Source organism: Penaeus vannamei, chromosome 36, assembly GCF_042767895.1.
Source record: "Penaeus vannamei isolate JL-2024 chromosome 36, ASM4276789v1, whole genome shotgun sequence".
NCBI lineage: Eukaryota > Metazoa > Arthropoda > Malacostraca > Decapoda > Penaeidae > Penaeus > Penaeus vannamei.
Genome location: NC_091584.1, coordinates 17,567,286 through 17,582,285, shown reverse-complemented (window position 1 = coordinate 17,582,285; position 15,000 = coordinate 17,567,286). Strand labels below are relative to the sequence as shown.

Here is a 15,000-nt window from a genome sequence, read left to right as displayed (position 1 = left end):
ATCTTTGTTAGTTTGACCGTGTGTTTATTTTCAGTGTTTGTGTGTGTGTGTGTTTGCGTGTCTGTGTGTGTGTTTGTATGTATGTGTGCGTGTTTGCGTGTATGTGTGTGCGTGTGTATGTGTGTTCATTAATCAGTTCATTTATCTATTCAAGAATACGAGGACATAGTAAATAAAAGACGAGAATGGAGGAAAAGTTGGGACTCTTTATTCGAACACCAAGTCACACAGTTCTCTTTCAACACCTTGGGGTTAGAAAATAAATATAATATATATTTTTTCTTTCTCTTCTTTTATGAGGATTGAGCTGGAACTTGCGATATTTTTTTTGCCATTTTCTATTTATCTTATTTATGTTCGTCTCGTCCAGGAATATGAAGACGTCAGTCCCATGTTCGTTTCAGCTATCCAAAGTCCTTTACAAAATACGCCATTCTCTCACAAAACACAAAAGCAAGATCATTGTCAAATCAAGGAGAAGGGAAAGAAAAGAATGTTTATAATACATCTCTCAACTCTATTTGTGAATGACTATACGTTGATCGGCAATGACAGAATGATGGCCACAAAAGCCAATGTTCGATCCCAGGGTTCGTGACTCGACTTCCTCTTAATTTTCTCCCTATAAAACATTTTCATTTTATGATTCTCAAAAGCATCGAGTGTAACAAAAATATATAAGAATCACACGAAACACGATGCCAAAAAACCTCTCATTCAGGCACAAAGTAATTGATTACATATCACTATTTATTTATTTATTTTTCTTTTAACCTGCGCAAAATCGAAGTTCACGAGTTGGAACACGTGGGATCTTACATGAACGCTGTGAACGGCATCAAGTTACTGAATACGGGGGAGATACGCGAACGCTACGAGACTTGCAGGTTACTTTTTTTCTTTATTTTTTTCTCTTTATTCATTCTTCCTCACTGCTTGTCGGTATCCATCTGGGGAGAAGAGATAGAAATAAATAGACAGCGGTAAAATCAGTCTTGATTTTAGTATACATAATGATAGAGAAAAGAAAATGAAGCATCATCAGTAATTTCTCGTCATTATCTCATATCTAATATTTACACATCAATTCATGCCTCTATTCACTTATTATGTTATTCAAGAACATGTCAGGTAGTTCATTCATTTAATCATTTATTTGTTCAACCAATTACTTGTTCTCTCTCTATTCTCCTCATTTGTCTTCCCCTGATCATATTAAACGAAATGTTTTATTCATTCATCCATACACTTACCCATCCGACACATTATTTACCCATCCATTAATTTTCTTGTGACCCATTTACATATCCACCACTTCATTTATCCACAAATCCATTTACTAAGTCCTTCCTTTATGTACTCCATTTCTCTATTTATCTACCCATCTGTTAATTTACCTACCCATTACCCAATACATATAAACATCTTTATTCACCTAATCTATCCCTGAACTGTCTATCTATCCGTGTCCCTACCGCCTCAACCCATTTATCCATCTCCCTTTACCTATTCTCTTTAACAATCCAATTCTACTGATTTATTTGTGTATCTTCTGTTTTACGATCTACCTCTATCCCACTTATCTATCCACTCCTACCGATTTTCCCACCCACATTCACCCATTTCCCGATCCACTTCTATCCATTTCCCCATCCGCCTTTACCCGTTTCTCCATCCATATTTCCCCATTTCCCCACTCACCTTTACCAATTACCCCAACCACATTTCCACATTTCCCCATTCACTTTGACCCATTTCCCCATCCACCTTTACCCACACCACCTCCCCTTGGCCAACCCACCTGCTGGTTTTGGGAGGGCGCGGCAGCCTGAGGGGCGTGGGCGGGGGCGGGGGACCTTTTCCTCCTGAAGATCGGGTGCTCCTCCATACGGGCGGCCAGGGAGCGCATGACCTCCATCTGGTGAGGGAGAGAGAGAAGGGGATTAGGGGGCGGTGAGGGGGAGGGAAGGGAAGGGAGAGTGAGGGGGAAGGAGAGAGAGAGAGAGAGAGAGAGAGAGAGAGAGAGAGAGAGAGAGAGAGAGAGAGAGAGAGAGAGAGAGAGAGAGAGAGAGAGAGAGAGAGAGGAGAGGATTAGGGGGGCGGTGAGGGGGAGGGAAGGGATGGAAGAGTGAGGGTGAAGGAGAGACAGAAATTAAGAGAATGGTAAGAGGGAGAGAGAGAGAAGAGGGATTAGGGGGTGGTGTGAGGGAGGGAAGAGATGGGAGAGTGAGGGGGAAGGAGAGAGAGAGAAGAGGATTAGGGTGACGTGGAGAGGGAGAGAAGGAGGATTAGGAGGAAGGCGTGAAAAAGAGAAAGAGGGAGATTACGAGGTCGATGAGAGAGAGGGAGAGGAAGTATGAGAAAGCGATAGTAAAGGAGAGAGAGGAGGAGGAGGAGGATTAGGGGGGGGGGGGCGGCAAGTGGGAGAGGATGGAAGAGAGAGAGAAATAAATGATGGGGGAGCAAAGACGAGGAAGGGGTTGAGTGAAGAGGGTAAGGGAGACAAGATGAAAGAAAAAAAAGATGATAAAGTGGGGACAAGATGAAAGAAAAAAAGGATAAAGTGAAAGATCCCTAAGAAATACCCTTCCAGTATAAAAATAGATAATGACATATTTCCTGCATCAAAAATAAATGTCAATAAGTAAATGAATAAATAAATGGCAAAAAAAAGAAATATCCCTCCAAGATAAATATAACGACATATTTCCACCAACATAAATAAATAAATAAATAGATAAATAAATGGCAAAAAAAGAAATACCCGTCCAAGATAAAGATAACATATTTCCAGCAACAGAAATAGATAAATAAATAGATAAATAAATAAATAAATAGAATGACAAAAAATATCTTCGAGATAAAGCTGCCGAGGGCACAGGACGCGCTTCCAATTCCTTCCGAGACGGACGCCGTGAGGGCTCCCCGTGCCTTCGCTCCGGCCAGACAATGCGCCTAATTTCGTCTTCTTTCACCACTTAAGGAGACAAGAGAGCGGGGTGGGGGCGGGGAAGGGGAGGGTGGGGGAGGGGCGGGGTGGGGGGTGGAGCGAGGGGGGTTTGTTAGTGAAGCGATGTATTCTTATCTTTTAAAGGAGTTGTGTCTTGGGGTGGGGGGTGGGTGGGAGGGTGGGAAGGGGGGAGGGGGAAGAGGGGGAACTAATGTATGATTTTTTATGGTTTCGTAACGAGTTATTTCGTGTTTTTTTTTGTTATACAAGTATATGTAAATAAATATATGTATATATATTTTTTCTTTTTCTTTCTTTCTGTTTTTTTTTGGGGGGGCGGAGGGTTCTTTATTCATCATTCTCTATATGTTATATAAAGAGATCATGTCACATAGATATTAGCAACTGTCATGGAATATTACCACAAATTGTATTACTTGGAAACTATTAAGCTCAATTAATCCCCCCCCCCCCGCCGTAAATATGTGTATTTACGCAGCCAGATACTGAGAACAAAAATAAAAAATGAAGTAAACAAACTGATTGTTTAAATATGTGCAAATAGCAAATAGCTAATTCCCTTACCCCTACATCAGATATGAATGACATACAAAGAAAGAAAAAAATCTAAATAACAGAAATAAAATCTAAATGATAAAACAATCTAAATAACAACAACAAAAATGAATAACAAAAAAATCTAAATAATAACAACAAAATATTAGATAACAAAAGACCTAAATAACAACATCAAATCTTAAAAAAAAAGACAGGTAAGCGCTCTCCCGACCTACCTTGTTCTGGAGTTGTTCCCACAGCTTGGCTTCGGCGACGACGTGCTTGGCGAGGGCGTCGAGCTCCGCGCCCGAGGACAGGGGCTCCACTTTGGGCTCCGATCGCTTCTTTCCACATCCTGAGACGGAGGAAATGGGAAGTGGTATTGTGGTTGTGGTAATGGTGGAGTATGGTGTGTGGCGTGAGATTATTTGTCAAATATTAGGCTGCCTGGTAATGTGGTTGTGGTAATGGTGAGGTTATGATTATTGAAAGATATTAGGCTACTTGGTAGTGTGATTATGGTAGTGGTGAAGTTATTAGACTAAATGATTTTAGAGGAATATTCATCGTTAAACTGGAATTTGCATTAAAAAGTAGTATGCGCAATAGGATGTTGCAAAACTCTACGGAGGCAGATCCGATCTTCGTTAACCTACTGCAAGCGTATGTGAAACAACAAAGGATATGCACGAAGCAGAGTGAAATATTTGGTGATATGAATTTACTTTTATTTGTCCCCTTTTCTCTGTAATATACCCGAATGTTGGCTTCGAGAAATACCAACAAACATTCACAACCGGCGCAGTTCTCGCTGAAAACCATAAACCCGTTCATCCAACTGCGGATGCACCCTGAATCCCCGTTAATCCGCCCCAAACTCATTTATAATTCGTTCTATCTGTATTTAATAACCGTTCCTCCAAAACATACTTTCATTTACATCATATCCAAACAAATCACACGAATATTTTCACGGCCATAATCAGTATTATTTTTGTGACTAATAGAAAGTTATGAAACAGCGTTCGCATATGAGAATCCGCTGCATGACAGACTGGAAGTGACGGCAGTGATGAATGAGGCTGTTCTAAGATCTGCGGGATTAGTCTGGATGAAACATGGGTTGAATGAAGATGGCGGAGGGAGTAAGGAAGTCAGGATAAAAAGATTGAGAGAATGCACAGGCAGAAGAAAGATTGAAATATTGGTAGGCAACATGTTTATATATACATACATATATACATACATACATACATACATACACACATATATATATATATATATATATATATATGTATATATATATATATATATATATATATATATATATATATATATATATATATATATATATATATATATATATTTACAGAGAGAGAGAGAGAGAGAGAGAGAGAGAGAGAGAGAGAGAGAGAGAGAGAAGGGGGGGGAGAAATAGAATAAAGGAGGACAATACGCATATAGGGGAGAACAATGCACGTTTTGTTGCAGCCTTGTCCCATCTTTTTTATGCCATCAGTTGAAATCCGTTTTCTGTGTTTCTATTTTTTCCCATTTTCTATGTCTCGTCGTCACCTTGGTGTCGCCCCCCCCATCCCTTCTCTCCGTGGCACCTTCACCTTCATCTTACCTTATCTATCTTATCTCCTCTTCTCTTTGCTATCTCATCTTGACGTTCTCTATATTTATCCCTTTTTCTTCTGTTTTTTTAACAATAAACTTACCGGTGAATGCATTGCAGAAGGGGCGTTTGTCCTTCCCGTCGAGCAAATCAGCGATATCCTGGAAAAGGTCATTTAGCAGTGTTAATGAATAGGAAAAACTACTTTATAGATTGATTCAAAGTCTTTGGGTGTTTGGATTGTGTTTTTATGTCATTTTTTCGGTGAAATAGTTTTGTTTGTGTTTCTTTCGAGCTGGTGTTTAGAAGAATGATCTTTACAAATGGTGATAATCATTATTATTATTATCATTATTTTATTGTTATCATTGTTACCATTATCATCATTGCATTGTTATTGTAATCATAAATCACCATCCCTGTCTATATCATCATCATTACAAGCATAAATCACTGTTATTATCTACAATATTCCCTGGTCTCACTAATGCTATCCTAACACAAAACATAAATCTTCTGAAAACGAAATCCACAAAAGACCTAAAAGTTCCCCCGCTGACGAGAGGAGAGAGAGAAAAATCAGGTAAATGCAAACGCGGTCTCATTTAATGACCCCCGTGCATGTGATCATAAATTCTAATGAACGGCGAAATAAGATTAGTCTCCCCTCAAAAAATTCTCTCACTCCCGTTTTCTTTGGTGTTGACAATGCAGGAGATTTTCCCGAATCAAAGTCACGATACACTTTGATCACGTCTTGTGTGTTTACCGGGGAAATTCTTCACAAGGAGAAATATCCTTGTCTGGCATTGTGTTAACTGTTTCTTTTATTTCTACTGTTGCTTTTATGTTGATTTCATGTTGCAGGGAAATTAAAGTGAGTGTAGCGTTTGTGCGACTTTTTTTCTCGCTCTCCTTACTTCCTCCCTCCCTTCTTCCTTTCTTTCCTTTCCTCCCTCCCTCCCTCCCTCCTTTCTTCCTTTCTTTCCTGCCCTCCCTCCCTCCCTCCCTTCTTCCTTCCTTCCCGCCCTCCTCCACCCTCTCTCCAACCCTCTATCGTCCACCCAACTCTCCCATTCTCTCTTCTCTTCGTCTCTCTCTTCCCCCTCCTTTCTCCACTCACCCTCTTGGCAACGGGTCCGGCATGGGAATGGGCGGCCAACAAGAGCAGGAGGAGAGAAGCAGCGGCAATCACGCCCGCACGCCCGCACCAGTTCATGGTTGACATCTTGGATCTGTGGGTGGAAAGGAGACGGCGATGAAGATGGAATCAGATATATTGCGATAAACAGAAAGGAGGGAAAGAGGGATAAAAGGTCGAAAGGAGACGGCGATGAAGATGGAATTAGATATATTTTGCGATAAACAGAAAAGAGGGAGAGAGGGATTAAAAGAAAATTACATATATATAAATTGGGAAAATAAGACAACTGATTAGATAAGTGGAAAGAAGGAGACGGGAAGAAGATAAGACTGGAGATAATCTGTGAAAAATTGGAAAGGAAGAGACGTGGATAAAGATAGGTTTAGATACAGATGATTAGATAGATAAATGGGAAACAGAGAGACAGAAATAGAAACTGAGCAGAGGTAAAATATGCTAAATAGATGAATGCGTAGATAAGGAAATACTTAAGCAGAACAAAGGTTTATATAGAAATACATATAAGTAGTGGTAGAGAGGGTTTTGATATGGATATTTATGATAGCTGAAATTGTAATGATTTAGAGAAAAGAGAGATAGAAAGACAGATACTCATCTGGACGGATAAACAGCCAGGCAGTCAGGCAGACACACAAAGAGACAGACACACAGACAGAAGACATATAAACAGACAGAGAAGACTATACTGGTTATGGAAGGTCTCTTCCTGATATCTACAAAAAAAAGAAAAAAAAATGCATTAGAGAATGGTGGTAGGAATTTTACAGACTATCTATCTTTTTCCTAAATCATCAAAATTTCTTCTATCAAAAAATCTTCAAGTTGAGGAAAACAAGAAAAAGAAAAAAAAAGTAATAAGAGAATATTGAACTTTCAGTAATGAAGAACAAAGGCAAAAAAGAAAAAAACGAAAAAAACGGACAAAAAGTGATTCGTAAATAATATGATATTAGGAATGATTTATACAATATCAAGTCACGATTTAGTCTTCAGCATAAGATTTTCGTATCAGAGAATTTGGCCGACAATTTACTTAAACTTCAAAGTTAAAAAGCTTCCAGTACAGACTAAATTTACTCTAAAATCACAATACCATCGGAAAGTATTCAAGAGTTCACAATCCAATCGAAATTATCATTTTGATATAGAAAATGATACAAAAACAAACAATTCCTTTCTACATATATATATATATATATATATATATATATATATATATATATATATATATATATATATATATATATATATATATACTAGAACGCATATTCGATCATTCCACCTTGAACACTATCACTATAGATGGAAATTATTCAAAATAGGCAATAATGGCGACCCAGTATCCAATCATGTTATTCATGTAATTCTCTATATGACGTCCTACCCAATTATTAATACCAAAGAAAACGGGGTTATGACTGTTCGAGGGGGAACTAGCCTATTTCGAACGTCCAATGGCCTTCTCCCTTGGGCGTCGATCAGGTGGAGGGAGAAATTTAGTTTTAGGTCGGTTGTTCTTTCTTTTTTTTCTTTCTTTCTTCTTCTATGTTTTCTTCTTTGTGTAGGTCTTTGGTAAAGATTAATCTTGTTCCGTTTTCATTTTCACTATTGTTTCCTTTTTACCTCTCTCTTGTTTTTGCTTTGGTACTTTTTTCTCTCTTTATGAATGCTCTCTTTTCCCTTTTCTTATTTCTGTGGCAGGAGAATCCCTCCGCGTCCCGTAATATGTTAATCGTTTCCTGCAATCTGTGATATGAGGTGATGATGAAAATCGACGAAGGAAATTGGATAATATCCGTGGTCGTTGCAGGTTGCAGATTTTGCAACCGAAAACGCACACGCAAATACACAAGCATAAATGTTTATATACACACACACACACATACACACACACACACACACACATATATATATATATATATATATATATATATATATATATATATATATATATATATATATAAAGAGAGATAGATAGATAGATAGATAGAGATAGATAGATAGATACATAGATAGAGAGATAGAGAGAGAGAGAGAGAGAGAGAGAGAGAGAGAGAGAGAGAGAGAGAGAGAGAGAGAGAGAGAGAGAGAGAGAAAGAAAGAAAGAGACAACTAGAGAGATAGAGAAATAATTAGATATAGATATGTGTGTATGATGTGTGTGTGTATTTACGGGTAAGTGTTTGCATGGTATGTTGTAAAAATCCGTCCCATGGCGTGTCCTGCGTCACCGCGGCCTCTCGCTGCCGCCGACGCCATAAATCCCCCCAATTCACCAATTTCACCGAAACCTCATTACCAACCCAACCTGGAACCCATACTCCTCCCTTTCTGCCCCCATTTCCCCGCCACCTTTCCCCATTCTCTCCTCCCGTCCTCCCTTCCCCCTACCCCTCTTCCTTCCCCTCTTCCACTCCCCTCCCCCCTCTTCTCTTCCACTCCCCTCCCCCCTCTTCTCTTCCACTCCCCTCCTTCCTCACCTCTTCCCATCCCCTCCCCTCCCCTCTTCCACTCCCCTTCCTCCTCTCCTCCTCCCCTCCCTTCCCCCTCTGCACCCCCCGCTTCCATAAAAGCCAAGCCGATCTTTGCACTTGCACTTGACACTTCTCCCTCCCTTGCCACTCCCACTTCACCTGTCCAAGGTGTGCTCCCTTTTCTTTTACCTTTTTAACCCTCGTCTGTCTTACTCTCTTCCCCTTTGTCTTCCTCTCCGTGGCTTTGGTTCTGGGCTTTTATCTCTGCTTGTTCATGATTTTTTTCTCTCTATTTTTCTTTCGTTTAGAATGATGGGTTGTCTGTCTTTTTTCGTCTGTTTTTGTTGTTTATTTTTATTATATGTTTTTGTCGTCCCCTCTTTCTGTTCTATGTCTTTGTTTCTCTCTTTTCATCTTTCATCTTTTCTCCTCTGTTACTTTATATATATATATATATATATATATATATATATATATATATATATATATATATATATATATATATATATATATATATATATATATATATATATATATATATAGTTTTCGGGAAATGTTTTTATCATTATCATTACTATCATTTTTCATTTTCTATTTTTTTTTTATCTATTTATCGTTTTGTTCATATATCTCTTAATCTGTTTACATCGCTATGTATATGTCTATCTACCATTCTATTTATCTATCTATCTGTGAATCTGTGCATCTATATGTCTGCCTCTCTATCTATCTTTCTGTCTGTCTGTCTATCTTTCTGTATGCCTATCTATCTATCTGTCTATCTGTCTGCCTCTCTATCTGTCTGCCTGTCCATCTATCTATCTGTCTGCCTCTTTATCTATCTGTCTATCTATTTGTCTATATGTCTGTCTATCTATCTGTCTGTCTGTCTGCCTGTCTATCTATCTATCTATTTATCTATCTATCTCTCAACCCTCCCTATTCCCACAATTCTTCCTCGTTATAATTCTCAAACCTTCACGAGAGGAGCAAGAATACAGAAGGTATTTAAGTCTTAATTCTTCGCTCGGCGCCAAAATCTTTCGTTCAGCCTGGCCGAATTTGCGCTCTTTATCTTCCAAATTAACCCTTAATCAACGGCCGTAAAAATGTTGACTAAATCTTATCAAGATGGAAAGCGGTCTTTTTCTTTTACATTATTGGGAATCTAGTATTTTCTCCTTTTTTCCTGAACCGACAGTTAGGTTTTTTAAGACGTTTCCTAAATTACTTGGTTGTTACGAAGTCTGTCTACTACGAAAAAGGAAATTTGCGTTTTTCGTAAATCTTCCATGTAATTTAAGTAATTTGAGAAGGCTCAGCTTGGGCTGGCGTATTTATATACACACCCACACTCAGAGAGAGAGAGAGAGAGAGAGAGAGAGAGAGAGAGAGAGAGAGAGAGAGAGAGAGAGAGAGAGAGAGAGAGAGAGAGAGAGAGAGAGAGATAGAGAGAGAATGAGAGAGAGAGAGAGAGAGAGAGAGAGAGAGAGAGAGAGAGAAAGAGAGAGAGAGAGAGAGAGAGAGAGAGAGAGAGAGAGAGAGAGAGAGAGAGCGAGAGAATGAGAGAGAGAGGAGGGAGAGAGAATGAGAAAGAGAGTGCCAGAGAGAGAGAGAGAGAGAGAGAGAGAGAGAGACAGAGAGAGAGAGAGAGAGAGAGAGAGAGAGAGAGAGAGAGAGAGAGAGAGAGAATGAGAGAGAGAGAGAGAGAGAGAGAGAGAGAGACAGAGAGAGAGAGAGAGAGAGAGAGAGAGAGAGAGAGAGAGAGAGAGAGAGACTGATTATGTGCGCATGTGTATTCCTGTATATTCATATACACGTGTATAAGCGTCTTTGTATGCTAGTGTGTGCGTGCAACTGGAGGCATGGTTTTGTGGATGTTTTATATTAAAGCGTAAAGTACTCCTTTTACCCGTAAGTGTGTCTTTGTCTACTTGTCCTTCAACAGCACAAAGGGAGAAAGTTTCCCTTCAAGAAAATAATCACATGATGGTAAAGAAAAAGTAAAAAAAAAAAAAAGAAACACAAAAACATGAAATTTAAGAGAAATTTTACATCTCTACCCTCAAAGACATAATTCGAATCAAATTACCCCTAAACCAGATCTTTAAAAGAATCCCCATAAAAAAGGAAAACAAAACATTGCACATCAACAAGATTCCTCCAAAACAAACAAACAAAAAAGGCAATTAAAAAGAATCCTCAAATTAAAACTCTAAGCCCGTCGCCCCCTTGTAAACAAGAAAAAACAAAAACGAAGCGCATTAACAGCGTCCAGGTGAGCGCCCGTGCATTAGGCGGAGCTTTGACGACGCCCTTTTGTTCCCGCGCGCCAGAGTTCAAGCGAGCGCCCGCGTGAGTGCCCTCGGATGCCGCCCACTCGCCCTCCCGTCTGATGTCTGTGTTGCGGGCGGCTGGGGGAATTTCCTGTGGCTGGGAGGGCGTGTTGGAGAGGAGGGGGAGGGTAATTTGTGGAAGTGTGTGTGTGTGTGTGTGTGTGTGTGTGTGTGTGTGTGTGTGTGTGTGTGTGTGTGTGTGTGTGTGTGTGTGTGTGTGTGTGTGTGTGTGTATCTATCGGGCGCGCGCAATGGTCTATCTGTACGTGTAGGTGTGGATTGTATGAGTACATTTGTTGGAATATATTTGTGTGCATAGGTATGGGTGTAGTTATGCGTAGTTGTATATGCATATGAATTATGAGTGTATATGAATTGGTGAAATGATATCATTAGCGGATGAATTTGTTGAAACCATTGCTGATTCAGCATATGATAATTGAGAATAAAGATGACAATGATAATAGCAAAATTGATAACGATAGTAGTAAAAAGGATAAAAAGAAATGCCTTCCAGCATTGACCAATTTATTCATCCCACGATTCACTTCTATAGAAATCATTAGTTCTTTCCATTTTCGAACGCTAATGTGATATTCATTTGATTAGTGTGACAAATCCACTTTTTCCTAATTTATTTCGAGGCAGAGAGTCTGAGCACGCTTCTGTGAAAATTATTATATATAAGCATATAAAAATAATGATTGTGATTATAACATAGTATTGATCTTAGGGATAATAGTATTTACTTTAATGAGGGTACTGAGGCAAAATATACAGATAGTTTGTTTTCGGGTATACACATTTTTTGCTGAAAGACACATTTCACGTATGTCTTTCCAACAAATTACCTTGGTAACATAGACTACTTTTTACATTACATAAACAACTTCGCTTTACACACATATGCACATATATAGAATTGAGAAATACTGTAAGAAAAAAAGGGAATTTATTTTACTCGACAGTTGACATTAGCAATCAGATTAATCCGATCGAGGCGGGAAAAATGAAGAAAGAGACAGAAATTATTAAGGTGACAAAATCTCTTCTCAGTTCCCAATTCCCACTACAAAAAAAGAAGCAAAAGGAAAAATAAAAGGCCCAAAACAAAAAACAAAACAAAAAAATACATAAACCATTCGACAATTAATTCAAGCTCGACCAGGCGTGAAATTGACAACAAATGAATCTGTTGTTGTTAAGCTCTCAGGGATAAATGGACGCGAATGATGGTTATGCGGAGAGGTAGTTACAGGGGAAATGGGGAGTTGGGGGGGAAACAATAAAGGTAGGGGGAAAGTACCAGTTCATTAAGGGACGTTGGGGACATGAAGGTGAAAATGGAGATTGCTAGGGCAGGAACGACAAAGGGAAAAGGAAATGTGAATTGTTTAAGGGATGTCACTGCACGTGTAGGCATTTCTTGGGGGAAAAGGAGAGGTTCTTGGGGAAAACGATGATGGTAAGGGAAAAGTATCAGTTCCTTAAGGTGCGTTATATGTAGAAGTTTCTAGGGGAGAAAGGACTTGTTAGGGGGAGAAAAGAGGAGGCTCTGGGGGAAATGTCGGCCAATTTAGAAACGTTAGCTGTACAAGTTAATAATTCTTAGGAGTAAATTAGAAATACTTTTGGGGGAAAACCAAGAAAGCTAAAGGAAAAATGTCAGATAATCAACAGACGTTGGTCATTTGAGTTGTTTGTAAGAGGTGGAGGCAAAGGGGAGGGGGAAAAGGAAAATTAAGTGACGCTGGTTGCCTAGGGAAGTAATTTAGGAAAAAGGGAGAAACTAATTCATAAGAACAAGACAATAATTCTTAAAAAGAAATACAGCAGTATCATATATGAAGGAGATATAAGGATCGAAGGAGGGCATAAACCGAGAAAAAGAAGCAAGGAAGATTCGAGGGGAAAGAGGGGAGAAAATAGAACATCAATGAAACCCCGAAAGGATCTTGAAACCTTTATAAGGAAAGATTTTCAGAGCACAACACCCTTCGAAAACTATAAACTATAACTCTTTGTGATAGGCAGGTGTTCCAGGAGACGGCGCTTAAAATTAGAAGTTAATTGGCCGACTTAGCTAAAGTTAGGTCACACAGGGGGCTGGGAAGCTGACCTGCAGGTGGACGGCGATGACGTCATGGGACAGAAAAAAATAGAGGATTTAAAAGAAAAAGAAGAGAAGAAGGAGAAAGAATAAGAAAGAAAATATAAAAAAGTAAAAGATAGAAAAAACAAACGCTTCATCATCAAGGAAAGAAAAGTGTTTTTGAATTGAGAATTTTAGTTGAAGAGATATGTAAATGTCCTAAAAAGAAAGACCAGACTTTTCTCTCCATCTTCTATCTGTCAACCTATCTTTTTTTAAATCTATATAGACATATCTATACCTATGTATCGACACACACACACACACACACCCTACACCTTCTTTTTTATCTATATAGACATCCACACATACAAACACGCACGCATACACCTTTTTTTTTTTTTATCTATATAGACATATATCCATACCTATATATCCACGCACACACACGCCCTACACCTCCACGCCCAACGCCCAGCCATCTCCGCGCCCGAATATCACTCCCTAAGCCGGACAGGTCATGCATATGTGTCACGAGTCGAACGCAGGCCGGGAAAAGCTCGTCACACACCTCGCTGCAGACCCTCACAACAGTCAGTTAGCATCATGTTATTCGACCGCCGTGATGGGAAGGTTGGCAGGCCCGTTCTCTCGAGGGCGCGGGGGGAGGGGGAGGGTGGTGGAGGGAAGGGGGAGGTGGTGGGGGGAAAGTGGTGGGGAGAGGGGGAGGGTGGAGGGGAGAGGGGGAGGATGGAGGGGAGAAGGGAAGGTGGAGGGGGAGGGTGGTGGAGGGAAGGGGGGAGGTGGAGGGGGGAAAGTGGTGGGGAGAGGGGGAGGGTGGAGGGGAGAGGGGGAGGATGGAGGGGGGAAGGGAAGGTGGAGGGGGAGGGTGTTGGGAGAGGGGAAGGGTGGTGGGGAGAGGGGGAGGGGAAGGTGAAGAGGGAAGGGTGTTGCAGGGGGGTGAAGGAAAAGCGTGGAGGAGGGTGAAGGAAAAGTGTGAAGTAGGGAGGGTGGTGGGGAGAGGGAGGAAGTAGAGGGGGAAGGGTATAGGGGGAGGGGGAAGGGAAAATGTGAAGTAGGGAGGGGAAAGATGGTGGGCGGAGGGAAGATATAGCAACAGGGAAAGGAGAAGGGTGGCAGAGAGAGAAAGGAGGCTAGGGGAGTGGAGGACAAGGGAAGGGGGTAGGGTGTGTGTGTGGGGGGGAGATGTCAGCGTGGAATTGGAACGCTATGGGCAGCCGGAATAAAGGGAGACATTATTCGCTTGGTCTTTCCGGTGTTTCTGGTGTGGTTCCGGTGGTGAATGGCTTTGTGTGTGGTCATTTGTCTTGTGGTTTTGGTTGAGTATCGTATTTGTACCTACTGGATTTTTAAAATAATTCTATGTTCGAATTTAAGATAGAATAAATATGTGTTATACTATTCCAAAATATATTACGGCAAAAGCATAGTATATGAAAATAGATTTCTGTTATATTAAACAGAGGTTAAATCATCGTTCATGATAAACATCCAGAGTTTTTTTTTTCTTTTTGTTAAATATTTCTGGTTGTTGTATAAGGAGCTTCATTTTCGAGTGCAAAATGGATCAATAGAGACGCAAGAGAGAAAAATAGAAATAGAAGGAAATGTATAAAGATTGAATATATATATATATATATATATATATATATATATATATATATATATATATATATATATATATATATGTAATATATATATAGAGAGAGAGAGAGAGAGAGAGAGAGAGAGAGAGAGAGAGAGAGATAGAGAGAGAGAGAGAGAGAGAGATAGAGAGAGAGAG

The 15,000-nt window shown here is 39.9% G+C and overlaps 1 protein-coding gene across 1 annotated transcript in view; it reads right to left on the bottom strand.

The window, feature by feature from the left end:
• Positions 1–892: 892 nt before the first annotated feature.
• The window catches only part of CCAP (Crustacean cardioactive peptide), a 34,430-nt gene continuing 20,322 nt past the window's right edge, over positions 893–15,000 (bottom strand). Inside the window, exons 2-6 of the mRNA XM_027373408.2 lie at positions 6,253–6,364; positions 5,233–5,290; positions 3,745–3,863; positions 1,802–1,918; positions 893–950 (exon numbers count right to left, since the gene is read on the bottom strand). Of these exons, the coding sequence (XP_027229209.2) occupies positions 930–950; positions 1,802–1,918; positions 3,745–3,863; positions 5,233–5,290; positions 6,253–6,357 (420 nt within the window). The 5' untranslated portion in view covers positions 6,358–6,364 and the 3' untranslated portion in view covers positions 893–929. The remainder of the gene's footprint in view (positions 951–1,801; positions 1,919–3,744; positions 3,864–5,232; positions 5,291–6,252; positions 6,365–15,000) is intronic.